At 46.3% G+C, this 27,983-nt stretch overlaps 1 protein-coding gene across 6 annotated transcripts in view; it reads left to right on the forward strand.

Moving 5' to 3' along the window:
• The window catches only part of PODXL (podocalyxin like), a 40,570-nt gene extending 19,969 nt beyond the window's left edge, over positions 1–20,601 (forward strand). Inside the window, exons 2-9 of one of the 6 annotated variants that reach the window (XM_042816220.1) lie at positions 5,526–6,386; positions 8,160–8,320; positions 9,271–9,336; positions 13,916–14,066; positions 14,429–14,490; positions 14,608–14,775; positions 15,834–15,890; positions 17,107–20,601. In XM_042816220.1, the coding sequence (XP_042672154.1) occupies positions 5,526–6,386; positions 8,160–8,320; positions 9,271–9,336; positions 13,916–14,066; positions 14,429–14,490; positions 14,608–14,775; positions 15,834–15,890; positions 17,107–17,301 (1,721 nt within the window). In that variant the 3' untranslated portion in view covers positions 17,302–20,601. The remainder of the gene's footprint in view (positions 1–5,525; positions 6,387–8,159; positions 8,321–9,270; positions 9,337–13,915; positions 14,067–14,428; positions 14,491–14,607; positions 14,776–15,833; positions 15,891–17,106) is intronic. The other 5 variants (XM_042816221.1, XM_042816222.1, XM_042816223.1 and 2 more) reach the window with 5 other exon arrangements.
• Positions 20,602–27,983: the final 7,382 nt, after the last annotated feature.

Here is a 27,983-nt window from a genome sequence, read left to right on the forward strand (position 1 = left end):
GGGTCGTATCAATAAAGCCTCCCCACAGCAGAGTCAAGGAGGTTCCCTGCTGAAAACAAGCCTGGTGGTTTTAAACCAGAGTCCAGCAATGCTCATTTCTTTCCTGAGCAATGCTGCAGTGCTGATTAGACTCAACCATCAGGTCTCGTCTTTAATATTTTGAAATGCAATGCTGTCAAGAACGTTCTGCAGCCATTTTTCTTCTGGCAGGATTTTGGAGAAGATAAAAAGCCATGTATCAGCAAATTGGATTGACAGATGAGTGTCTGAAAGTGCTCTGGCAGCAGCTTTTGGACCTTTCCTCATCTTCTCATCTGGGAAGCCAAGTTGCTCTTTGGCCTGACTGAAAACATTTTGCAGTGTTGATGGTGAGATCAGCAGCAAAGCGGGCAGGCAGTGCCAGCTTCAAGAAGGCGTGTTGTTCTGATGGCAGAATCACAGAGTTGCAAGGGCTGCAAGGGACTTTTGAGGATCGTCAAGTCCAGTCCCTGAACCAAAACAGCTCCCTACAGTGGGTCATACAGGAGAGTGTCCAAATGCGTCTTGAATATCTCCATGATATCTCATGATGTTGAAGGTGCATCTTTGCCAGGAGTAAAGTGATGTGAACTCTAGCAGCATCCTTACTGTATCCCTCACCAAAATCCCAGCTGGCAGTTTGGAAGGGTGATGCTGTTTGGATCCCATCTTGCCCTAAACAAAGAGTTGAAGAGCCCAAGAGCCATTAAACAAGCAAAATTAAAAATCCCAGCGAAATGACCACTGGCTCTGGTAGCCCAGCTGAATTCCAGGATAAATAACTACACTGTGATACTCTGCCAATCTGGTCACCCTCACAGTTTTAAAAGGAGGTGACAAATTTCCTGTCCACTGCAGTGACTATGTGCAGTTCCTGCTCAGACAGGGCTGCATTTTTTCAGGGATAAAACCCTCTTGATCAGGAGCATCCTCACTGGCTTTGGTCCATGCAGTCCCCTGGCAATGACCACTCCTGTAGCCTCAGCCCTGGCTCTCCCTTTGACAGGCACAACCTATTGCCCCTATTTTATCTGAAAAAGCTGCAAGAGGAGAGGGAAATAGGAACTTCCTAAAACCTGGCTCATATCCCCTCCCCTTCCCCCGTTGTGGGTCTCTGCAGCTTTCTCATCCCGCCTTGGGAGGAGCAGGAGCCGGCTGGAGCGAGGCTTTGAGCTGGGCTCAGCCCACCGGCATGGGGTGTGTCACCCATCATTTCCTAAGTTATTCTTTCGGGCTTCCTTTTCTCACTATTAATAGATTTTTAGCCAATCTGAGCCATTTCAAAAAGGTGTTCAAGGGGGGGGAGGTGTTCCTGAAATAGGAAGCGGGAAGCTCTTGCGAAGGGAATTAAATGAACCAGAGGAGCTGCATGGAGATGTGGTGGCTTTGGATGGACAGGACATGTCCTTTCACTTTGCGTTTTGCACGGATGTGTTTCCTTTTTTGTTTTGTGCTCCAACTCGTGGCCTTTCCAAACAAGCTGCTTCCCTCCAAGCTTCTTCAGTTTGGATATGAGGAAAATGCTCTTCTCAGAAAGAGCGGTGAGGTATTGGCAAGGCTGCCCAGGGAGGTGGTGGAGTCACCGTCCCTGGGGGTGTTCAAGCAAGGGGCAGATGTGGCACTGAGGGATGTGGTTTGTGGGCATGGGGATGATGGGTTGGACTTGATCTTGGAAGTCTTTTCTAACCTTGATGCTATGATTCTGTGATTTTCCCCAGCTTGCAAAATACCATCTTCTGTGGCATGGTGCTGATCACTTATGCATCACTTTGTGGCATGGTTGGTGATGGTTTCCGACAGATGAAAATTGTCACCCTCAATTGAATCATGCAGTGAGTTGCATTGGCAAAAGCCACCATACTTTTCCCTTCATATTTTAGGTGATTTTTCACATCTTAACGAAGCATTCCAACAGCAACACCATCCAGAAGCACTCAGGGGTCTGATTCCAGCCTCCCTTGGGGACAAGCAAGCTGAGCTTCACAGCTGGCAATAACAGAAAGTTCTCTTCCCTCCGGGGCTGTCCCGATCATGAATACACCATATCACCAACGCAGTCATGGGATGCATATCCGGAAATGAAATCATGTTTTCACAGTGTATTCATTTCCTCTAGGCCATTTGGCCACCATGCACATTGCTTGCACTTTTCTCCAGTGGGGAGACATAAGGTAGATTTCTATTGCCCAGCGCAGAAATGCAAGGTTTTGTGGTGTTTTTTTTTTCAGAGGCATTTAGAAGAGGAGAGATGCGAACCTCATAGCTGCTGTGCTTTGCTAGTTTTCCTTAAAATGAAGAATTGATGATGGTCCAAAAAAGTGAAATCAAATAATCATCTTTCCCCCATCAAAATGCAGCCAGGAAAGTCACGGGCAGATAGGATTTCTTCTGCCTTTTTTACAACAAAGGTGAAGGACCTCGGCTGAAACTCAAGTGAACTTTCCTCCAGGCTGCTGGGTGGGATCCCATGCTGTTCAGGGGTGTGCTAGCTCAGAGAACTTCTCCTGCATTCTCTTTCTCTCTCTTAGCATGCATTAAATCCTTTTATCTCTGGGGCTCATGGCGTGAAAGGATCCTTCTTTTTCCACAGAAGGACATACTGTATCTTTTGTGACCAATCTTCATGCTGAAGGGGTGCTGAGCGTAATCCTGTCCTGTCTGCCTTTTGTTGCTTTCAGCCCGTGGTTGCAGGGGTTTTCTCTCTTACATTTCAATCAAATCCTATTCATTTCTTCTGCTGAGGATTTTCTGCTGAGTCATCAGGCAGCACTGGCCCCTAGCTCAGGAAAATGGGCTTATTACCACTTATTACCCCCAGGTCCAACACAGAAATTTGGAACGAGTGAGGAGGAAGAGATAAGAAATAGTGCTTAGAAGTCTGAAAGGAATACAAGGCAGGTGGAAGGAAAACTGTGCCTCGTGGACTTGCATGCTCTTGCTGCCTGTTGTGTATTTATTTCTACTTGGAGATTAATATTTGCTAGGCTTCTGAAGGACTTGAAGCAGAGTCCCTGGACAAACAGCAGGTATTAAGCCCTGGGCAATAAAACTGCAGAAAGCTCTGCAGCCCAAGAACCACAGCAGCATCTGGCACCATATGTAACTGCAGTGAGAAAACAATTTAATTTAATGCAACAGGAGAGCAAAGGTAAATTTCACTGACAGATGAAGACCCAAAAATCTGTAGGACAGATGTGGGGGTGTTTCAGGGGAGGTTCAAGCTGGATATTATCTTCTCTGAAAGAGTGGTTGGGCACTGGCAGAGGCTGCCTGGGAGGTGGTGGAGTCCCCATCCCTGGAGGTGTTCAAGGAAAGGGCAGATGTGGCACTGGGGGATGCAGTTAGTGGGCAATGTTGGTTGGACTACATGATCTTAGTGGTCTTTTCCAATCTTAGTGATTCTGTGATTCTATGATAATATGAGCGTGGATCCTCTGTGGAAGGAGGGTCTCACTCATCTGTAGCTGTGGAAGATACGGCAGCAGCCCAGATGAGCTAGTGTGGAGGTTAGTATGGAAATGGTACTCTCAGGTCAAGTTTGGAGTGGGAGATCTTTCACAAAGGGATTTCCAGCATCCATTTGCTTCTGGGACAGGGATGGGTATGAAAAGGAAGTAGCGCTAGTGGGAGATCTCCTCCACCTTTCTTCCAACCCTTTCTTTATTTACAGCTCTTTTATATTTTATCTTTAGAGTGTGGGTGTTTTTTTCCCTTTGTCATCAAAGCCTCTTACAGCCTTATTTATGGGATAGATTCATTTTCTGCCTGATCTCCAGCTTAGAATCATAGAATTATAAGGGTTGGAAAAGATCTCTAAGATCATCTAATCTGACCATTAACCTATTCCCCCCATGCACACTAACCATGTCCCTCAGTGCCACATCTCCACACCTCTTGAGCACCTCCAGGGATGGTGACTCCATGACATGGAGTGACTCTCATCAGCCTTTTCCAATGCTTCACCATTCCTTCTGAGAATAATGTTTTCAAAATCCCCAACCAGCAGTGGTGTTTTGCTTCCTTTGCTCTTTTTCTCCTGAAGATGATGGTCAGTCTAATAAGGAATATGACTCTCTCTGTAAATGCTCTTTACCTGCAAATGTGGTGGGAATGTTTCCTTACAAGCCCAGGTTTTCCTGAGATAATTGACACTGCTGGTTTGCTCAGCTTAAATCGTAAAGGTGTTTTCAGAATGGCTGCTCCTGGTGGCTTGGCTTGGCAGGGTCCGTTCAGATTAGATTTTCCCAGTGGTATGAATCTCAAAAACTTGAGCGTCCACCAGATCTGGGACACATAACCAGTGCCAATAAACAGGCCACGGAAGAGAAGATGTCTTATCAGCATGCCAACACAGAGAAACGAAGCAGGTCTCTGGAGAGCAGCATCCAACCTTGCAAGTTTCCTGCTTTGGGCAGTTGGGAACAATATACAAGGAGGGGCATGGGGGAAAAAAATAGCCCTCTTTTGTACTGTTGTCAAATGGAAGAAACGCCCCAGAATCAGTTGGTTTCTTTTTACTGCAGACAGATGCACTGATGAAGTGACTTAGTGGAATCTGCATTTTCTGAAAGGTGGAAAATTGGTCGAGACTTTCCTGGGGTGAAATTGAGCGGGTGCCCAGAAATGGCAGCTCCATGTGCAATGGGGGAAGATTATCTCTGTGGCAATTGATGGAGCTCCTGCTGTGATTACAAACAGAAAAACAGACCTGAATTTTATATCCAGTCTCATAGTGAATATACCACGTTTCAGTGTTGCAGGATGTTGCTGCTGTTGGAGACTTGTCTTCTGTTAGGCAAGCTGTCCTTCAGAGTGTGCCCCTCAGAAACACCTTCATAATTTTAGAATTTACATTACTCTTCAGAAATTAACTGCAGATCTCATTCTGTGTCATGGACAGCCCTCTTTGCACAGAGAACAAGTTTTGTACCCACCAAAGTAATGTCAGCTCTCAGTAAAGCTCTTTATAGCTTTCCTCAAAGAGTATGAGGTAATGACGAAAGTAGCATTTTTATGTGATGTTTCAGGATGTACAAATGTGAGTTACTGAGGCTTTTTATAACAGTAAAAAAACCAATAAGCTGAGCAAACAAGTAGTTGTAATTTGGTGATATATTTGCAATGGACAGCTGATGAGAACATCCTTGAAATTAAAATTATGCCGTTTTCCAAGTAAATTCATTTTGTGTTTAACTGCAAGATCTACCTAGTGTTGACTCACTCTTTCAGAACAAGTACAATAAATATGCTTTCCATAGATCTCCTAGTTCTTCCTTCTCATCCTCTGCTCTGTTTTCCACTGGATGCATTGATATCAGAATGTGGCACTCAGCGAGAATTTAGAAGGCACGAGACAAGCCCTGAGTTAATGACCTGTGGGTTCTGATCAGCATTTGTTTCTGCAAATCATAGAATCACAGATATATAAAATACCTGTTTTGGGTGGAAACCAAGGGAAGTGTCCCTAATTCAAAGTTTATCATCTTGGCCTTTCTGCTTTTGCCTAGGTGTCAGCTCTGAAGATAATGATTCTGCTATAAAGGAGACCACAGAGAGCCCAGAAGAAAGTAAGCAGATCACTGCTGTAGTCACCACCAGCATGGTGCAAGAGAACAGCTCTGCAAGCAAACCAAAAATCACATTTACCACCACTGCAACGTCCTCCACCACAGCTCAAGGGACAGCCACAAGCAAACCACATGGCTCTTCAGCACCATCCATCCCACCATCACCAACCACCGCCACCCAGAGGATCAGCGCTGCAAGCCCACAGGAAAACACACCACCCACTCCTGCATCGACACGCAGCTCAGCTCAAACCACCAAGACCACAGACAGATCAGATGACCCATCACCTGTCTCAGTGGCATCAACCAATGCATCTCAGCAGGTCGGCTCTTCAGCCAGCTCCACAGCCCCAACAGCCGCTTCTGCTGCCATCTCCAGTGCTACACAGCAGAAGACGAGCCCTCCAGACAACTCAAGAAGCTTACTCACCAAACCCAGTGCAAGTCCTAATTCCACTCAAGTGACCAGCCTTTTATCCACCCCAGTAGGCTTAGCATCTGCTGTCTCAGCATCTCCACACATAGCAGGCAGTGGAAGCCCTGCTTTGGACCAGTTGAATAGCACTGTGTCAAGCTCTGGAGTCTCAGCAAGCAGCCTTGTAGTCAAGGACCACGGTGTCCCTTCTACTACATCTGCTACCAACCAGCATCACCCTTCTTCCACTTCTCCAGTCCAGAAAAGTGAATTTACCCCTCATAGTGGATCCGTGTCCTCTACCAGCAGTAAAACATCTCTGTCTTCACCATCTGGCACCACAAATAAGGCCACAGTCACAACCACCGTGACAATTCCTAAAGCAGGTATCAGAAGATTAAAACAGTGATTTCTTGGGTTGGGGAGCCCTTTGGTGGTCTTTTCCTTTGGGTACTCCATCCACCTCCCTGTCATTATGGGTTACTAACTCCTTGTCCAATTTTAGGACTGTCCATCGTAGCTGTTTCCATGACCACCAGTTGTTTATGTCCCTGTTGCCATCAGTAGAGACTGAGTCAGCAAAATTCAAGGCAAGGGTCATCTGATGAAACACTTTCAGATGGAGCAAGCTGTGCCCCAACCACAGCTGACTGCAGTGACTCGATCTCCAATGACTGCAAAAGGGAGCGATGGGTTCAGAAGTAGTGTGACATTGTAGAGTTGACAGCACCCCAAATGCTGAACACGAAAGATCCCTAATACAGCTGACAGCTCGGTGGGCATGCACAGAAAATAAGCTTTAGATGACTTAGGAGATTTTGTGGTTAAACTCTGAGTCTGTAACCTCTAAGAACTCAGAGCAGTTGGTAGGATTTTTATCGCTGCTGCGGGGGTTTTGGCTGCTGACTTTGTAATAGCGTCCATGTGGTGTTTCGGATCCAGCTGAACACCACTGGTATGCTTTTTCTGTACCTTCAGAGCTTTATGGAGTTATGTTAGTCCACAAGTGTCTTGGCAAGGCACACTTCAAACATCCCTTTGGTATTTTGTCCTGCAGCATTTACAGGGAGGAAATCCCACTGTGGGAGTGTGAAGCTTTCAGACTTAGGTGGGACTGTGAGTTGAGCTCATCTGGCTGCACATGGAAGCTTGTGATGGCACTGAAACCCTTCATTATCCTCCTCTGGAGAACATATAGTTGACCCAGTTTCCAGTTACCTGCCACTCAAAAAAACCCATCTCCCTCAGCCCTCCAGATCCTCCTTGTTGCCAGCATCACCAAATGGGTCATAGCCTCAAAGCAACACCTTCTTCTTTGACTTCCAAGCCATGTTTCAAGAGTTTTAGCAGCTAGGATAGGTGAATGACTGTCTTCGTACAGAATACCTCAGGTTGGGTATGAGGAAAAATTTATTCTTAGAAAGAGTGGTGGGGCATTGGCACAGGCTGCCCAAGGAGGTGATGGAGTCACTGTCCATGGAGGTGCTCGGGAAACATGGAGATGTGGTACTGAGAGGCATGGGTTAGTGAGCATGATGGGTTGGGGATGGGTTGATGGTTGGTCTTCATGACCTTACTGGTCTTTCCAACCTTAATGACTCTATGATTCCATGATTCTTTGATTCTTTCCTCTCAGGCTCCATAGAATGGTTCTGCATTATAGGGTGAACTATGAAATTATATTGATTCAAATTTGGCCTCAAACAGGGAGCATGAAAAGGTTAAGAAATTTTGCATTCCACTATCAGGTGGGAGAATGCATCATAAATACACATTTTTGAAATTAATCCACTCTCAGAGCCTACAGAAGGTGTGCAGGGAGAAAAGTGTACACCTTTGCTGTAATAAAGGCAGGACTCCCAAAAACAGAGAGGCTGTAAACAGGATGTAGCATTTTAATTCTCTTTGCCACTATTTAAGGATAAGTTAAGAAAAGAAGGATGCAAATCCTTAAACAGATCATGGAAGTCAGAGGCTGCTGTTTTCCATGCACTGTTCCCATTGCAGAAGAAATCGTAAGATGCTGTAGCAATCAAGAGCACCACAGGCTGAACTCTGTTAGCTGGGTTCAGCATCTCACCAATGGAGCTGTGTCAGCTGTATCCTTTCTACTGTCTCATTGACTGTCTGCTTTTTTTTTTTTTCCCTGTATATTGGAGACCCAGCATACACAAGCCAAGGAGACAGATCTGTGACACACAGACCTGGAGCTACTGCTCAGAGCCCCACCAGTGCACCACCACCGGCACCAACCCTTGGAGACCGGATGGAGAGCAAGAGGCCTGACCAGCCACACCTGAATGTGTCTCTCCAAAATGAGGTAATGTGACCTACGGAAAGGTGGGCACTTCCTAATGTCCAAAACAAAGCTAAAAAGGGCACTGAGACTTCCTGAATGGCCTCTGTTGAGATGGGAGCATGATCAGGCTGTTCCCTGGAGAGCGCTGGCAAGGCACGTCTGTGCAAATAGTTTTTTCTGGGTGGAATCTCATAGCAGGGAGCTGCATTTTATCCCCAAATTACACTAATTTTTAGCTGGAATTGCATGTAGATGTAAAACTGCAGCTTATCTCACTGTATGTGCCTATTTCAGAGAGAGATCTGTCTTAGGAAATAGAAAGTAGCAAAATAAAAATGGATAAAGCCTTCTTTCACATAGCTTTCCAGAAACATGGAAGATGGAGGTGAAAGGAGCTCTGGGTGCTGAATAGGGGAGAACAGAAATTTGGGAAGAGAAATGTAATGGAGGGCAGGATTTGCCTTGGGGTGGACTTGGACATGATGAGAGGGCAAAGACTACAATTCAGCATAAATCCCACATAGAAAATAAAAGCAGAAAATGGGTTCCCAAGCAATGGTTTGGGAAGGGCAGGGGAGCCTAAAAATGCAAGCCAGAATAATGAAAGATTCCAGTGCTAGGGGGGAGGGAAAGGGTTCTTGTTCTGTAAATGTTCATTATTTGTAGGGTGGAACTGCGTCATGGCTCACATGCATGGATCTTCCTCCTGTCCATGCTAATTCCCAGTTTGTACTGCAAATGCTAAACCTGCTTTGGGAAGCATATTAGCAAATGGACTCCAGGCAACCCTTTGAGTTACCCAGGAGAACTCGTATCACACAGAAATGGTTGAGTGGAGGAATAGAGGGCCTGACTTATTTTGATAAAGCAGATCAGAGCTTTGGTTGAGTTGTCTTGTGGTTGTATCAAAGGTGGACTGTCCTTCAGCCTACAGCAGCGATCTGACGGTTGCTTTTGTTCTGTCTTTCCAGGTGATTTGTGAAGACCAGATACAAGAGATGTGGCCCATCATAAATCTGAGAGAAGCAAAAACTTGTGTAAGTATGGGTTCCATTTGTTTTCTTCTGCAGGGCAAGCAGCTGGGGCTGCAGAGATCAGCTTATAACCTGCAGCACTCTAAGCATGTGAGCCTACAGAGATGACACTAATTGCTTCAAAATATGCAAACACTTTGGGGATGTAAAATGGTAAATGCAAGCCTACACCCAGCAGTATCTCTCAGTGGGAGACGTGACCAAAGCAGATGTCCGTGTCTTATTCAAGGGGAGGAACTCAATCAGTCAAGTCTCAGAGAAGAGAATGAGAAGTTCTAGAAGGTGAAACCATCGCTCAAGAGCTAATGGGGAAGCTCTGCCTTTGACTTCAGAGGGGCCTGAAGTTCATCCCCAAACCCCAAAGCATTTGAGGGTGGCTTGAGCTGCAGAGCAACTAGGAAGCACAGCAGCCAGGATGCTGGGGCTTGATTGGTTCTTTGATACTAAATCAGCTCTCAGAAAATACAGAGATAATCAAAAAGCTCCTTTTCATTTGTTTCAAACCCTCTGTGGGAGCAGCAAGTGGTTAACTGTAGTTCCAAGGTGAGGGAAAGGTGAACCCAACCCAAGAGCAGACACCAAGACTCCTTATCCTGGAGGCTGTCCACATTTACTGCTGGCTTTTCTGATGAATACTGCAAAAGTATCCTTGTGGGAACAACAGGTTTATTGTAATAGATGGGATGAGATGGAATGATTAGATGGCATTTTTGAGTAGATTGAAGTTTTTGGTTTATGATAAAGAGCAAGAGCAGATGCCAGATCTTGACTTCTCAGGAGTGTTGAGGCATTGGCACAGGCTGCCCGGAGAGGTGGTGGAGTCACCGTCCCTGGAGGTGTACATGAAAAGGGCAGATGTGGCACTGAGGGGCATGGTTAGCGGGCATGGTGGGGGATGGGTTGATGGTTGACCTTAGTCTTTCCAACCATAATGATTCTATGGTGATGCACCAGTAAGCTGTGGGGTTAGTGGACATCACAGCTTGGCGTTCTCCGTGCTTGCTGGTGAGCCAGCAAGTCTGCCGCACTGCTTTCCTTTGGTTCCTCTGGGTGTAATAACCATCAGAAATGGTGCTGGTGCTAAATGCTGATTGCCTCTTGAAACAGCTGCTGAAGAACTGCAAGAGTGCATCCTCCTATAGCATCCTTCTCTGCTGCCAAAACACCTCCCACCCATCCACTTCCCATTCGGCAGATTCATGAAAGCTCTGCTACGTTTTGTGCCTCCCAAGCTGAGCAGATATCAGAAATGGCACTATCTGGCTTCCCTGCTTTGTAGGCTCAGTAAACGAATCTGTAACCAAAGCTTGACAGCAAAGTGAAAGAATCCTTTGCATTTTGCAGCCCGTGGGAAAACAGGAAAATGTGCACTATAAGGAAAAGTGTTCCAGAAATGGCTCAAATCCTGGTCTGTAAGATTGAGCCAGCAGTGGGAGTGCACTGTGCTGAAAGCTCGGCTCCATGAGGAGCTGGGCAATGTGAGGGCAGTGCAGGGCTAGGGGATGTGTCCATGTCACACCTGGCAGCAAAGGTGGCATTGCAGACCTCCCCTGTGCCCCTGTGGCATCAGCAGTGGGGCAAGGAGGGACCCTGGCAGAAGGCTGGGAATCACAGCGCTGCACTGTGGTTTCTCCAGATGCAATAAATTCAGAAATAACTCAAAATAATCATAGAATGCTCCAAGTTGGAAGAGACCCACATTGACCACTGAGTCCAATTCTTGGCTCCACATGGCAGCACCCAAAATCCAAACCTTATGTTGGAAGGCACTGTCCAAATGCTCCTTGAGCTCCAGCAGCTCAGAGCCGTGCCCTCTGCCCTGGGGAGCAGATACACAGTTGGTATATGCAGTTGAGCAGAAAGTCTTGTACGGGTTGTTTGCTTCCCAGCATCCTTCCTCTTCAGGTGATGCTTTTAACCGGTGCCGAACATTTTGGTCCAGGTTGCTCCACACTCCCTGTTACCCTTTCTTGTTTCTTTCACGACAGCAGGATCTTAATGTGTTTCCTAATGAGACTAATTAGCTCCATGCCTTGTTTTACATAGGTGATATTTCCAGTGTTCAGCTCGTGTCATAGAATCATAGAATTGTTTGAATTGGAAGTGATCCTTAAGGATCATCTTGTCCAAATCCTCTGCAATGAACAGGGATACCTACAGCTTGATCAGGCTGCTCAGAGCCTCATCCAGCCTGACCCTGAATATCTCCAGGGATGGGGCATCTGCCATATCTCTGAGCAACCTGTTCCAGTGCTTCACTGCTCTTACTGTAAAAAAAAATCTGCAGCTGCCTTTTTGTTGGCTGCTTGGGTGCCCTGTTCCTCATCTCAATCCATTAGATGGAGTAGGAGGTGACAGTGCTGGAGGTGACCTGGAAATGGTGATCAGCTCCAACTGAGCCACACAACCCTATGGGAAACTTGCAGGGAGGTCACAGATTCCTCCATCACATTCCCAAGCTGGGATGTGCCCAGTGAGTGGATTTGGAGCGTGCTGGGAACACAGAAGCCACTGTGCGACCTCCCAAAATCTATCTTCCACCTCCAGGCTGGGGACAACAGGACAATCCCCAAGACACTGAGGCTCCAAGTGAGGTCATGCCCCAGCTGTCGGGACAGGTTTATTGACACAAGTGCCATTACCTCACTCAGGGATGTTGGTTTTAGGTCCCTGCCAGTGTGGGAACCGGATCTGCACTGCTCGGCAGCGCCTCTCAACTCCAGCCAAGGAATGCGAGCGGCTCCAGAATGGAGAGAGCGTGGGGCTGGGGCATCCCTATGGCTTGCCATGGCCCCTTGCCATGCTCTGAGCTGGGAAAGGGCAAATCCCTCGCAGTCAGGCTATGGAGGGGTTTAACATGCAGCAGTGTGGTGCTCGTCGCCCTTGGAATGCAGGAGTTTGAGCCCCTGCAGCTCAAAAATTAAAAAAAAGAGCACTGTAAATGTCTGATGTGTAGGGTGGTGGGAGGAGTGATAGGGTGCTCAGGTGCAGGGGAAAGACGGAGAAAAGCCCCAGAGAATACAGCTGCAGGGAGGCAGCAGAAGGTTTTAAGGCTGGTGCCAAAGAGAAAGTGTAGGGAATGGGGAACTGCAGGATGTGCATAGTGTAGGAGCACAACCCAGCGTCCAGAGAGACACAAAACACCACTCCCTGTGAGCTTAGTCCTCTTCTCCCTCTCCTGCTGCCTCATTCTGCCACTTGCAGCTTTTTCCCAGTGCTGCTGGGTTTCCAGCTGGGTCAGTGCAGGAGGAGAGAAGTTATTCCCCCTGTAAAGCCAAAGGGCAGGTGAGGGGCAGCTGCAGTTCCCAGGATGGTTGGGGCTTGCTCCTTTTGGAAGCTTGTTCCAGTAAGGTGTGCATGGATAACTGCTGCATGCAAGATGCATGCATGCAGAATCTCTGCATGCAGCGTCCCTGCACATGCAGGTTATTTGCATGCAGGATCCGTGCACACAGTTCTTGCATGTGTTGGACATACACACAAAGGATCTCTGCATATAGGACTTGTGCATGCAGCTCCTGTGCATGCAGGATGTGTCGGAACTATGCATGCAATGCCTGTGTATGCAGAATCTTTCATACAGTTTCTCTGCTTGTCAGACCTGTGCACACAGGATTTGTGCATGTAGGAGCTGTGCATGCAGCAACAGTGCCTACAGGAGCTGTGCATGCATGACCTATGCATGCAATAAGCCATGCATTCACACATGCAAGAAGCTATGCATGCTATTGTACAGCACCTGTGCAGGATCTGTGCATGCAGGCTGCTGAGCATTTACACCTACTTTATTGTGCTCCTAGCGGTTGGAGGACATTGAACAGGTGCAAAGAACCTCAGGATCATCCCACTGGGGCTGTGGACTCCATCCACCTCTCCACCTTCATCTCTCCCAGCACTTCCCCAGGCTCACCTCTCCAGGGATGGTCCTATTTGTACACAAACAAAATTCTTTCTCTTGCCCCCGTAGGCAAAACTGAGCTATGGGGTATCCTTGAAGGGCAGAAATGCAGGTGGTGGGAAGGCTGCAGATGCCCTTAGGGCATGACAGCCCCATCCCGTTCCCGTTGCAGCCTCAGCCTCCACACCCCACTTCCCCTGGGGACCTGCTATTCCTGGAACACCAAAAGCTGCGGCTCTCAGATAAGGGCCCCATAAAGGAACAGCAGCCAAGAGCTCGGCTTTTTGTAAAGAAACAACTTTTGAACTTTTCCTGTTCCCTGGGAAGGCCAGCAGCAAGCGGATAGGGAGGGGGGTGGCCGCAGCATCCTATGTTGGGATCTCAAGTAGTGCCACGGGGGGTGATTTAGACTGGACATTAGGAAGAATTTTTCTTCATGGAGAGCGCTCGCGCACTGGGATGGGTCTGCCCAGGAAAGCAGGCATTCTTGGAGGTAGATGTGGCACTAAGGAACGTGATATTCTGATGGGACTCTCTTAGTCAAATTGACGGTTGGACTTGATGGTCTTGAAGTTCTTTCCCTTTCTCAATGACACTATGATCCCCAGCTACCCTGGGGAAGGGATGTGATGCTTTGGGGTGCTGGGTGTGGGCAGCAGTGCCAACCCCCTGTTGTCACCACAGGACGACTGGAAGAATGCCAGCGCCAATGAGTCCTTCTTCGAGTTCTTCTGCTCAGGCAGGCGGCATGCATTCGACAGCAAGAGGGACAGGTGCACGGTGACACTGGCCTCCTCCAATCCTCATCGCTGGGCTGTGCACGCCGTTGTGCATCGTGAGTATGGGCCCATGTCCTGCCCAGGGCTATAGGGTGGGACGAGAGTTGGGGACACGGTTGTGACACCAGATGGAGGTCTAGTGAGGTCTACCAGAGGTTGGGTGAGGGTCTCCTTTCCTTGGGTTGCCTCTTCTCACTGGATCAAGCTTGGACATTTGTCCCATGGCTCCTTTGGAGAGATCTCCAGGAACAGCTTTGGTCATCAGGGCTGTCCCCTGGCCAAAGAGGTCCCAGCTCCTTGGATAGCTTTAGAGAGCCATGAAGGCTTGGCTCCATCCCCACACAGTTCTGTTTGCCTCTTCCATTGAGCAGGAGCTGGTGCCACAGCCTTTTCCCTCTCCACTTGTGTCTTCCCCCAGGCCTTCTGGACCCTGAAGCAGTCTTTGAAGAGCTGAAAGAAAAGAGGAATGAGTTACAGAAGGTAAGAAGGTCCCCAGGATCAACGTGGGGGATGTCCTCACGGAAGGGTGGCATGGGGTGGCTATCCTTCCCATCCAGGGAGCCCTCCTTGGAGCCTGACCCACTCCTCCCCTGACAGCTTGGCATCACCAACGTCACCTACCTCAACCAGGAGATGGAGGAGGAGATCAAGGATCAGTTCAGCACGCCTCTCATTATCACCATTGTCACCCTGGCTGGCTCCCTGCTGCTCGTCGCAGCCATCTACGGCTGCTGTCACCAACGTTTCTCCCAAAAGAAGAGCCAGGTATGGTGGGAGTTGGGTGGGCTGAGCATCCCAAAACCTCCTTATCCCAGAGAAGATGAAGACCATCAGGTCTTCACCTCTGTCCTGGCTCACTGTGCTGGCACCACCTTTGAGTATCACTCAAGGGGCTGCAGTGAAGCATCACAGTGTAGTGATGGTGAGTGCTGCAGATGCTTTAAAGGGGCAACGGTTGCCTATTTGGGGTGCTGACAGAGCATCAGCCACGGTGCAAATCAGGAGAGTGAGGGGCAGGTGGTGCACGGGTTCAGCAGGGAGCAGCAGCCATCCCTGCTGCCTCCAGGCCAGCTGAGCAACATCTTTGGGTCACAGTGTACTTTTGAGGAAAAAGGCTTCCTCAGCCCAAATCCTACCTTCAAAGCCATCCATTCTTCCCCTTCGCCCCCCAGAAAACCCAAAATATTTATCACAAAAATGAATGTGGCACAAAGGGATGTGGTTTAGCAATGGAACTTGGTAGGTCAGGTTGATGATCTCAAAGGTCTTTTGCAGCCTACATGATTCTATGAAAAATGCCTTTGGGAGTCAGGGAGGACATCAGAAGGGCATTGACACCACGTGCTGCAGTCCTGGAGGAGCAGGCAGCAACGTGATGTTCCTGGTCCATAGTGTTCATAGAACAGAAAGAAATTGGGTATTTTAAGTGACTGGGATGCATGTCTGTAAGTAACACGGAGCAGAGTGACAGGTATGAGCAGCCACTGGCCATAGAGATAGGGAGCAAAACTGAAGCAAGCCATGCAGTTTCTTTGGTACATCGATGGCCTCTTGCTAAGAGCATGGGAAAAGATCTTTTTCTGACCGATTACAAAAGTGCTTTAGGAAGTCAAAAGCATTTCTCCATTTTGCGTTTTGGACGTTTTCTTCCTCTTTTTGTTTGTTTTCCTCCTGCTTCTTTTCAAGAATGACTTGAAAGTTTTGTTCTGTTTTGTTTTCTCTGTTTTTTTTTTGGTTTATTTTTTTTTCCTTTTATTTTTCTCCCTTCCCCTTATTAAACCCCCTCCCACCCCTCACTCTTGTTTCACCTGGGAAATAACCAGCACATCCACCCTGATCTCCCCGGGTTTGATGATGGACGTGCCATCCTGATCTTTAATGTGAGTGCAATGAAACGCAGGGAGCGGACGGGCGGGCGCCGCGTCCATTCCCCCCTTTCAGCTCTCCCCCCTCCGCGATGGTCAGCAGCTTTTAACAGGACTAAAGCCTACTAAAGCTTGGGAGCCCCCCGCCACTTCGCTGCACGTGCCGTGCCGCAGGGGGGAGAAAGAGCTGCCCCAACATCCCTCTATGGCAGGGGGGCTGTACCAGCACCCTCCCACACCTCGAGGGCTCCAGTGACCCCTGTGCTTCTGAGCATCCCTCTGGCTCCGCCGTCCCCTCCTGCAGTGCCTGCTAGCTCCCAGCCCTGCGGTTCCGCTGCTCCATCCTTTTCCTTCTCCCCCTTCCAAGGATTTCCTCCCACACCCAGCTCCCAGCATTTGTTAGGAGCAGTTAAATAAATCAACTGTAAAGCCAGGAGGATTTTCACGGGAATGCAAACAGAGAGCCCTAGGAAAAGGGACAACATAGGAGTGCAGCTCCTCTATAAATCACTGTGGGGTGGGAATGAGTTGCTGCAGTGAATGCAACATTGGGATGAGGTAGGGATGCTGCTCACGCTGGAGATGAAAAGGGAGCCTTTGTGGGGCTGAGGTGCAGCTAGGAATAGCATGGCTCTGAGCACTAGGTGATTCATTGCCTGATGCAGCACTCCCCAGGGAGTGGGGATGGCCCAGCCACAAGTGTGCATTGGGATATGGATGGATAAATGGAAACTGGTTTCTAACAGGAGCTCCAGGATAGGGCGTGGAGTTGATGCTGATCTGGAATAAATGGGCCAGCAGAATCTGCAAGCTGGGAGCTGCCAAGGGCTGAAGAGGAGAGTAAAAACCAAGCAGTTAAAGAGAAACAAGGGTGCAGAGGGGGAGCTGGGGAGGCAGAAATACGGATGCAGAGTTGAGGCAAGCCAAGGATGCTCTGCCTCTGGTGCCGGCCTCCTCCCAAGGGGTGCTGTGGGGACACAACCCCATGACCAGACAACTGAGAGGTTTTCTGCACATCTCTGGCTGCTCCTTCCTCTTTCCACCATCAGCAGTCTCTGTTTCCATCCAGCTCCATGCTCATATCTTGCTGACTGCAGCCGCAAACTCAGCATGGAGTCTCTCTCATGTATACATGTTGCAGCCTCATCAGGCTGGGAGGTGATAAATGCTGCGCATATGGCACAGCCAAGGCTCTTCCTTATTGGGGTTTTTGGGTTTTCTTTCCTCATAGCAGCGCCTGACAGAGGAGCTACAGACAATGGAGAATGGCTACCATGATAACCCCACACTGGAGGTGATGGAAACAGGCTCTGAAATGCAGGAGAAGAAGGTGAACCTTAACGGGGAGTTGGGGGACAGCTGGATCGTTCCTCTTGACACCATCATGAAAGAAGACCTAGAGGAAGAGGAGGACACGCATTTATAGGGTGCAGTATTTGAGAAGGCAAAAAACAACCCCCTGAAACACCTAATCCCTTTCCCTAAAAAAAAAACAAACAAAAAACAAACATGACCCTCCCATACACATACATGATTCCAAAAGAAGGCAGAATTCCCAACAAACCCCAGAAACCCCCTTGTGAGCTAATGGCAGCCACCACACGGGGTGAAGGACGGAAGGGAAGGACACGAGAAGACACCTCCATGGCACATCACCAACACAACACAGTGGCCACATCCAGTCCAGCAGCTCTGTCACCCATGGGTGCTCCTGGGGACCTGTCCAGCAGATGGGCCAATCCTAGCAGGGATGGCTTTGCTGCTCTGCTGTCTCCAAACAGGGATGCTTGAGGCTTTCTAGCAGCAGGGATGCTGTATCCCCTCCCATTCCCCATCTGAGTGCATCCTCCAGCTTCCAAGTGACACAAAAAGTAAAAAGAAAAGTAATCAGGATGGGAGAGGGAGCACAGCTCCTGGTAGCTAGGCGGCACCTGGCAGTTAGAGCTAGAAAAATCCTCTGGCCCATGCTGTTTAATCACCATCCTCCCCTACAGCTCCCTCGCAAAACACCCAGGGACTGAGCTGAAAGAGCTGGAACACTCCATTTCCTCCTTGCTTATCCACTTTTCATCCTCACCCAACTGCTGTTTAAAAATGCACACTGGCCACACTTTGTGGCATAAACAAATGCATGCATGCAGGCATGGCTGGACTGGGGGTGTTGAGGCCAAATCCCACACTGCCTTTATCAGCCCCACAAAGGGCTGGGCAGGTTCTGGTTACAGACCAGGAGAGGTGAAGGGAACAGTGCAGCATCTCCCAGTGAGAGGGAGAGGACAAGGTGTCACTCCTTGATTTTGTATCTCCAAGGAAGTGTTTAATGAGACAAAGACCAACCGAATGCTGTTGGTGGTTTTGGCTGTAAAGGAACCCAGCTGTAACACAGACCAGTTCTATGGTTGCATTTACCTGTACAAGCATCTGATCACCTTCGAGTAGTGATGCAGCACACCCGTTTTCTCCTGAGGCGGATGCTGATGTGCACAGCGATGTTTTGTTCTGGCAGGGAATTCTGTGGTCATGTTCTCTTGTGTTAACTACAGAAACGATACAAGAGCAGCAAAGGTGTGAGCCAGGCAGCTTGGCTGCAGTCAGAGTTTTCCATCCGTTCAGCCCTTGGCGTTTCCTCTCCATGAGGTTGGTGATCTCCATCCTCATCCTCAAGGTTTTCTTCTTCAGAAGTACTTAAAATAGCAGGGATCTGTGAAGAAGCCTCCAGCGAGGCTTGTACTGAACCTCGGTCTCCTGTCAAGGTCTCCCTTTGTGGTAAATCTTCAAAGGGGAAAAAAACAGGAGCAGAAAATGGCTGGACTAAGGCTATTTGTGGTTTTCCCCTTCCTGCCACAGTTCCTCAGTGTCTCTAGAAGGAAAGTTTCACAGCAGGCAGTCTGGCGCGGAAGGGACCTGAAGTCCCTTGGGTGAGGGCATCTCCTGGATCTCATGCATCTTCACAGCACGCTGAGGTTGAAACAAACCTCTTGGTCCATCTGCCCTAATCCCTGCATCAGCAGGGACACCCAGAGCTCTGCCCAGGATCACATCCAGGTGGGTTTGAAGATCTTCAAGGGAGAAATGCTGACATTGAGGTGCTGTGCAGCAAATCCACAGTGGTCCCGGTGAGGCAGAGGAGCTCCAGGTCAGTGCAATGGAGGAGCCATTCCCAAGGCTGTCCCAGAAGATGGGCAAAGATAAAGAGGTGAGGAGAAATGACAGCATTGGCAAAACTCTGCTCTAGCCCATCAGAGTTGCTCACAAATGGAATGGTCAGAGCAGCTTGCTCAGCCCCAGGACAGAAGCTGGAAGAAGATTCATCTTCTCCTATGGGCCAGCTATTTTCCTTCTCTCCCACACTGAAGGACATAGTTGAAAGTGTTCAAGCCTAACTATTTTTGTATGTAAATATTACTGCTATTCATTAGCAATGTATTCCGCACACTTCACTTATCTGTGCACTGCACTACGGGGAAGCAATTTTGGGAGGGGGGGGGGGGAATTAAAAAAAAAAAAAGAGATTTAAAAAGCTAAAGGCCTGTCTGGTAGGGGATTGCAACCCAGCATATAGCAGGAGAACATCTGATGAAGCTGCTTGGATAACCCCATGCTGCTGCATGTCAGCATCATATTAACATTGGCAAATTGGTCTTGGATGGGCAGCAGCATGGTTCAGCCTTAAGGAACCACTCTAGCTGTAATGCTTTTGGAAGCGTGTTGCTTCCCAGCTGTCCAGGATGGGTCTTTGGACTCATATTTCTGTCCTTAGCATAAAATAAAAGCAGTACGTGCCTAAGATCCCCTTCCAGTGAAGAGATGCCAAAGTGCTTTAATGAATCAGGTCCAAAGACTTTCCCAGAGAACCCTAGAAAGGCTTGAGATCAAGCAACCTTAAATCTTTCAGAGCAGAAACCGGTGGAGATATTAACTGCTCAACAAGTGCTTACAGTGATTTATATTTGAATAGGAATTGTACATTTATTTATTTTTCCAGACACCATATTTTTAAACCACTAATATTTTATAGTAGATTTTCCTTCCCCTATTTAAAGAACTATTTCCTTGGGAAAAAAAGAAAAATAAAGTTTTTATGTTGATAACATTCTTTTTGAAAAAAAATAAAAATAATAAAAAAAAAATCAGGTAGGAAATGCAGCATCTTCAGCCTTAATATTTCCCTTCATAGACTTGTAGCCATAACTGTTAGACCAAAAAGAAGGATTTACCCATGCATTTCCTCGCTGCCCCTCTCTCCTTCCCCTCACTCCTCTTCCCTTCCCCGAAATAGCTTTAACACCCAATATGCTGTACAAGGACTATTACTCTTACCATTTGGTAAGACTTTTGTAAGCTGTTCAGATGTTCTTGCAAGAGACTTTTCTATTTGCAGATTCACAAGGAGCATGTAAATACTTTAGGACCATTTATCTCCCACTCACAGTGCCATGACCCAACCGAGCAGGTTGATGCTGTGACTTGCCTACAGCCGAAGATAATTACCCACAATGGGCTGCAGAAGGAGATCCTATTTCCCAAGGCAGCTATCCATTGAACCTTGCAAATATCATAGAGCTCTCATGTACTGTAGAGCAGCATCTCTCATGGGGACAGGAGTCTGATTTACACTGGAATTTAATGAGGAAAACTGGATTGTAGAGATTATTCTTGCATTTTCCTACAAATATATTTTGAAAGCATCATGTATTTCTGTCAATAAACATTCGTATGTAAAAGATTGATTTCTTGGCTGAGTGGAAGATGTGCTGTGTGGGGAAGCAGAGCTTGTGCTCAAGAGCCATAACCAGTTACATGCATAACCATGGCTGAGCTTGGTTGGAAACCCAGCATAGGCACTGCATGGTCCTGTTGGCAACAGCGTGTAAAAATTTTGGGGGAGGGAAGGAGAAAAGCACAGACCTTCAGATACCCAGCCCTGTAAGTTTCTGTTTCTGCCATGCTAAAGAAAGCATGAAGTGATGAAAACATTCCCTTAATTAAACAAGTGGATACCCATAGGTGTGGGATGCTAAGCTGATCGAGGTGAGGGCAAGCTTTTAAGTGTCTCTAAAAGACTCCATAAGGCCATAGTCAGCCAAGTCTGTGCCATTCCCCCTGCTCCAGCCACGGGCTAAGCAAAACTGAGCTGTCCATAAAGAACCACCCCAGTCTGAACTGAGGATTGGGCAGAAATTGGCTACTCCAAGGGAAGCAAACTGCTGGGTATTTCCAGCTACAGAAAAAAGATGACAAGTTTCTGTTGTTTTTCTCAACTATTCTTCTTATGGCTGTTCAGTTTTAGCAGTCAGTACTAACCACTGCACTGCAGATCTATGTGTGGCATGCAACCCACACAGCCCTCCAAGGTCAAGAGATGCATGAGCAACCAAGGTGGCAAAGCAGCAGCAATGTTGGCAGTGCAGCACTTCCATTTGCCTCCTTGCAACCTAAAGAAAACATTTTGTTCCAGGTTGGATGGACGAAAAAAGAAAAAGAAAAAAAAAAAAGGGAACTTGGTTTGATTTAAGTACTAAAAGTCAGCAATTTGCATCAATCTGTGTTCTAGCGCCGTGTTCCTCCCCAGTAGATGTTCTTGCAAGTGACAGCACACAGCGGATTTATGGAGCACAGATCCAGCTGATCATCGCTTCCACAGAACAGGATGTTTTCTCAGCTTTTCTGCAGCACAGAGGACAGGGCAGGCTCACCCAGCAGGAACAGTGCCTGCTGTCCAGACAGAACACACCATCAATTTGACAGTATCTGCACCGCTCAATCTGTTCACAATTTTTCCATCCTCAGAAATAAGTGATGTTAAACAGATCTGAAATGTACACTCTTGCTAGCATATGCATTTTTATTAAGAAAAAAAAAAAAGAACAAAATACATTCTCTCCTTATGTACATTACATACATCATAACTACATTTGTAGGTATTCCTCATGTCACTCATCCACTTCTGTACAGCACAGGGCTTTCAGATCAACCCAGAAATAACGGAAGATGATTTTTGCCAAGGAAATAAATTAACATTCCAGGCTGAACAAAGATAATCCATTTAACTGTAAAGAAAAGGCAGGGATGGGGAATGACCACAGTCCAGGAATGATGCCTGTGACCACCACGGTAAATGGGGGCTCAGTGCAGGACCAGTCAGTATTTGAGTTGCTCACTGAAAGATGCATGCAGTTCAGTGTTCTCTCTCATGGATGCTCCTTGCAAGCCAGGGCTGCACTCCAGTTCAGCTCTCCTGAGGTCAGGTGCCCAAGACCACAGCTGCAGTGAAAAGGGAATTCAGAGGGACAGCAGAGTCTGGGGGAGTGCTGCAGGAATGCAAATGCTTTGGGTCAGATGCCAAAACAGAAAAAAAAGGTCAGACTCTGGATAGGGTGTTGATGCTCACAAATCCAAGCACTACATAAGGATATTCATTTTGGGGGGCACCACAGAGTGTAGAGGACAAGAAAACAAACATCAAAAGTCCAGACAAACAGACCACCACACTGTATAATGCTAACGAGAGGCAACCAACAAAACAGCTTTAAAATGCACCCCGACCAGGTGACAGTGAAAGCTCAGCCACCTTAGCTGTGTCCAACTCCACACTCGTATGCTATCATTGCATTTAAGAGAGGTAGTTCGTTTCAGTGTTTTCAAAGTACAAAGTTCAACAGGAACATGTTTATCAAGACTCCTTCATACTTCTAAAATGCAGCATGTTGACCTCAACATCTAAACATACAAGATGGATTTAACTACCAAGACTGGAACGTGGTCTCCCATTAACTGAGAATAAGCCAAATGACTGCAATTTTCTGCCCCTAGGCAAGGCAGCACACAAGGATTGGGACCTCCAAGACTCAAGTCTCCCAAGAACATACATGTTTGTGCAATTAAGCTCTTTTCTCTGGCTGAAGGTCTCCCCAACATCCCCTCATTTCCTGCTGTGGGGAGGGCATACTAGAAGACAACACAGAAAACACAGCTTTGTTAGACAGCAGCAGCTCCTAATAACTAGGGTTTCTTTTGTTTTCCACAACCCAACACTGCAGCTTCTGAAGTGAGAGGTGTTTTGCACATCAAAACATCAAATGGAGGGAGGTTAGGAATGAGGAGGAAGAAAGGAAATACTTGGCTTCCACTGTTAAGAGTGCCTTTCCAATTGCCATGGCAGACAAGAGGGGAAAATAAACACAACTATCCTCCACGGTCAGAAAAATGTAATAGTCATATCAATATAGGAGTTCTTATCAACACAGGAGACCTCTGCAGTGCTTAGCAAAGGGAACCAAGCCATCCAACTTGACTATTGCATATTACTGCAGTGTATGGAGAGGTATGAAGATCAGCCAATATTCAGACGTGACTTTTTTGAGAATTCTGACTTGCAATTAAGGAAGTAGATATAGATAAAAGTCACTTTCCTCTGCTAAGAGTTGAGATTTATTTTTCAAGGCCTGAAGCCTTAAAAAATAGTAAAAATTCAGTTTTCTTCAATGAAGAGGCTCTACTGACGCGTTGCAGTACTTTTCTATTTAGTGAAACATGATGTAAATGATTCAATCCTTTAGGCAGCTAGTTACCAAGTCAGGATATTCAAAAAGTATTTTTTCATCACTGGGATGAAAAACACATCCACTGGTCTTTTGGGAAGCTGAGAAGACTGCAACCACTGGGGTCACCATTTTAGTCTAGTCTTCTCACCATCATATTAATTAAAAAGTAAGCTAACATTCCCTCAATTCCACCAGCAGCTTTTGTTTGAAAGCTCGGGGCATTTTTAGGTTCTAACAATCTTTAAGCCTGTGAGACCTGATTGTGCTGCAAAACTTTCAGTACGTTTTAGTTCAAGCCTCATTGGCCTCTCTGCAATTGTTGGAAAGACTGAAAAAGGGGGCTGGAAATCTTCCTTAAGGTATGTCCCGTGTGTTCATCTTTATGATGACTGTGACAGACAGAGAGGGCCGAGCGCCAAGGCCCAAGATGAAGCTCCAGGACTAGAAGAACCTGGTCTTGCATCACCCCCACTTGAAAAAGAACCTGAGAATCCAGACTGAATAAAGAAAATCTGCTCTAATTTTGAGCTACTTAAGAGTCAAGTCTTTCCATGAAATGCACATCACACGATCATCACGGCATCATCCCACATCCGCTTCTCATGTCTCTTTGTCCTACACTATGGAAATAAATCAGACACCAACTACTTGCTGTCTGTCTACACTGGTTAGGGATTTGGGATTACAGAAGCAAGTGCTAGAAACCTAGAATTATTGAGATGAACTTGCTACTACCATCTTCTCCTTATGTCAAACAGCTATCACACTCCAGCTGCTATGCAAAATAAACAAGGCTCAGACAGGAGGAAAGCATTTATCACAGCAGTTCTAGGAGAAAACATTGTGATTCAGATATTTTTCTTCCAGAGTAGTAGCAAAACCAAAACCTAACCTGGTAGAGCTCTTCAATCACCACAATTTTTTCAGACACAAACTGCAATGCTACACTAGAGCTGTACACACCGATTTCTGACAGCACACAAATACTTACACTTTCCAGGTCATCAGTAAAGGCTGAGCTGCCTTACAGCAAACAGCTGGAGGCTGAGACAACATACACCTTTGTCTCTACCAAGTATAAATTCAGATTTCAAGGTACTAATGTGATATACTGACAGATGTTGCAAGTCTGTGGCTATAAATGTTCAGAAGCAGGGCACAATTTGGGTCACAGCAAGAATTTGGAGTTCACCTTATTGACAAATGGAGTTCAAACACATGAAAGCAAAGGAGACAGCAGCAACGTTACCTTCAGGATCCATGCTTGCAGTAGATGCTGCCTTGCAGACCTCTAGACTCAAGACATACAGCTGGCATCATATACAAACCCACGACCACTACTGTCTGCAGAGGTTTACATATAAAACCAAGGCATTTATGGATAACCCAGAAATCCATCGAGTTCTTTGACCTCTGCCAGAATGCCAAAAACATACCTACTGACATTAACCATCATGATTTCTCATTCTCACTTTCAAATGGCAACAAGCAGGTAACTAGCTGGCTGCACAGTCATGCTAAAGCTGGGTTTAGATGCATTACCTACAAATAAAACATGTGGAATCAATTTAGCCAAGCACTGAGCCATGTATTATTATAATGGTTTCAGCACAATAAACTTAATTCTTCCACTCAAGTTCTCATTATAATGGAACCTTTAAGTAGAACAGTGATTTTGCCTTGAAATTGCTGCCACAACTTGAATACTTCTAGTATAGCCTTTCCCATGATGGAGTATCATGATCATATCTACCATACCCAAAGGCATTTAGATACACTAACAGTACATTTGGATTTCAACAACATTTACAGCTCATGTACTACTATTAATCTGTATCAAGAACACGTCATGTAGCTACTCTTAAATCCCCCTTTCACAAAAAAAGACATCTCAAAATTTCCACACATACTTAGAAGCAGCATGGCCAAGCTCATTTGTTAATGTTTTGTTCTGTTTCTTATGTTCTTTCTCCTGATCAGAACAGTGGTAATTATTTTTTTTAAAGTGGGTCTACCTCTGTTTCTGTGACAACTACAGCTGTAAAGCAGCTCAAGAACTTCCAGAGAAGCACATGAATTAGTTTTGCTGTCAGGGCTTCTCTTGACAACAGCCAAAGATTCTTTAACTCGGAGCCAACCATAACTAATAAGCTAAAATTCAAAGAGCACACAGCAGGGATCAATGCTTCACAAGACATTTTTCCACTTCTAAATATAAAGTTTCTGGATAGAAGCATATGTAACTCTTCTTGTCATTTTCCTCAAAAGCAGCACAGCATTACATCAACAGAATCACTACACATACGAAGATGCAGGAGCACTGAAGTCCAATAGCTCTACGGTAAGTCCTTCTCAATCCTGAAAAACAGAAGGCACCAAGAGAATGAACAGTTGTAGTTTTACAGCTACCTGCCACCTTTCTGCATCTGAAACAAGTGCAGTTGTGTCTTTTATTACAGTAAAAGCAAACTTAGGGGGGGGGAAAAAAAAAAAAAAAAAAAAAAAGATGATTCGAGTTTTTCAGAGTACTGCTCTGAATTTATTGCTCACTGCCTGCAGCATTCACAAGTGCAAGTTTTCACAGCAGGACAAGATTGGTCTACAGCACTGTGACAACGGAAACTCCCTTCTAAAAATTTGCACACATCAGGAAAACGATTCAGAAAACAGCTGTTCCACAAAACCCCACAGAAAACACTCTTCCAGGGTAATCACTATGCCTGGAAGGGGTCTGTTCTGGAAGGAGAAATACCTAATGGAGACCCTGACACTTGTGGCTGCTCATGAAAGAAAAACACAGATGAAACTGTTGTGACCTCTTGCCACTAGCCCCATAGCTCTGAAAGGAATCTGCATTCCTGCAAATAGGTGGGTGTGAGTCATTTACTGACACTTCTCCATCATTTAATTTTCAGGTCCCTTCCAACTAGGGCCATTCTGTGATTCTGTTAGTGTAATTCATGACCAAAAAAGTTCAGCAATTTAAATTAAGCCTATCCATCCTTACTTTAGTACAGACTTCTTAGAGATAAGCTGCAGTGTGTTCTTCAGAAAAGCTCCCTAATTCCAGCCTAGCTGCAATTGCACAAGGCAAATACTTCTGAGAGAAAAATCTTTCCAACCAGGACTTCACATATCAATTAGCAATGTCATGCCCTTATTTTGAAAAATCAGTCCTCTTGACCCTTGAGCTAGAGCAAGTCTGTGTGTGTCCAAAGCAATTCAGGGCAAGCAAAACCAAAACCCATTTATGCACATGATTGAGTATCACTATGTGAACCACACCTATGTGATGGTGCCAGGAGAAAGAGCAAACAGAACTTCTGTGGCACAAAAGTTGTCCTTCCTCATTACACTCAGCAAAAGGAAGGAATGCTTACACATTACAATCATCATCCTTGAAAGAGCCAGAAGAGAAAAACCACAGCTCATTTCAATGACCACTTTGCAACAGCTTTCAGATTACCCCAGGAGCAATGCTAATTAATAGAAGGGCAAGGAGGTGGCTGTCCTCTCCTCATTGGTAACGCCACCACCCAAGCAAGTCCTTCTGCCCCTTGACACATGAAAACGCGATTGAGTCATGTTATGATATCAGCGCTCTCTTGTCATGTTGAAGAAATCTGAAGGACTTCTGCCTTGTGATCACCATGAGGGGCTATGTAACACAAGCATGAACAAACTCAATTTTGCCTTATCTAAGTGGGCAAATCAAACCTGAAGGGTTTTATTCCTCAAGGAAATCATATTGCTTCATAGCAGTAACTTCACATAAAGAACAATTTGGTGATCCTCGAAATAACGTTACAGCTTAACACAGTTTAGAAATAAATTACTGTAAAGACTGTATAAAAATTGCATAAAGTCACACTATGATAAAGGCAAATATAGCATGCGTGTCTTTATGCTAGAAGTGACTGGCCTCTGCTACAGCCTGCAAGCAGTACAGGGGAGGCTTGAAAAACTCTCCCATAGCTCATGTACACTTGAGATGTTGCATGCACTGTGCTGCAAAAAGTTTTCAGGCGTCTCTTTTCTTGTTGTACTGCAGCATCTCTGTAATGATCACACCTATCATTTCCTGGAACACAATTGGTATCTTTGAAGATCTTCATGTAATTATGTTCAAACTCTCCCTGCTCCTTAACTGTCTTTTTTTTTTTTTTTTTTTAAATATTCCCCATTCCAAAATTTTAATTTTTTTTTTTTTAATAAGGTGCAGTATATACCAATGCTAAGAAATCATTTAGTAGAAGCACACAGAACCAGGAAATACCCTAGGCAAAGCCATGAGAAGCCCTCACTGTAGATTAACATCTGTGGCCACAGGGTGCCTCTGCTGCTCAACAAATACCCAGAAGCTGAGCAAATAGTTTCTGCTGGTTAATCACCAGCTGGAATCCACAAACTGTGCTGGTATGAGCTGAAATCGATCGGCTCAGGATGAAGGTAGACCAATATTTGATCATCCTGAAGTGCTCTCATTAGCTGGGATTGTCCATCCTATAGAAACAATGCTTGCCTAATTCAGACAAGGAATTCATTTATTCTGTGCTACAGAAAG

The sequence above is a fragment of the Centrocercus urophasianus genome, unplaced genomic scaffold (assembly GCF_019232065.1).
Source record: "Centrocercus urophasianus isolate 14NV4802_14NV808 unplaced genomic scaffold, USGS_Curo_1.0 seq_15, whole genome shotgun sequence".
Classification (NCBI taxonomy): domain Eukaryota; kingdom Metazoa; phylum Chordata; class Aves; order Galliformes; family Phasianidae; genus Centrocercus; species Centrocercus urophasianus.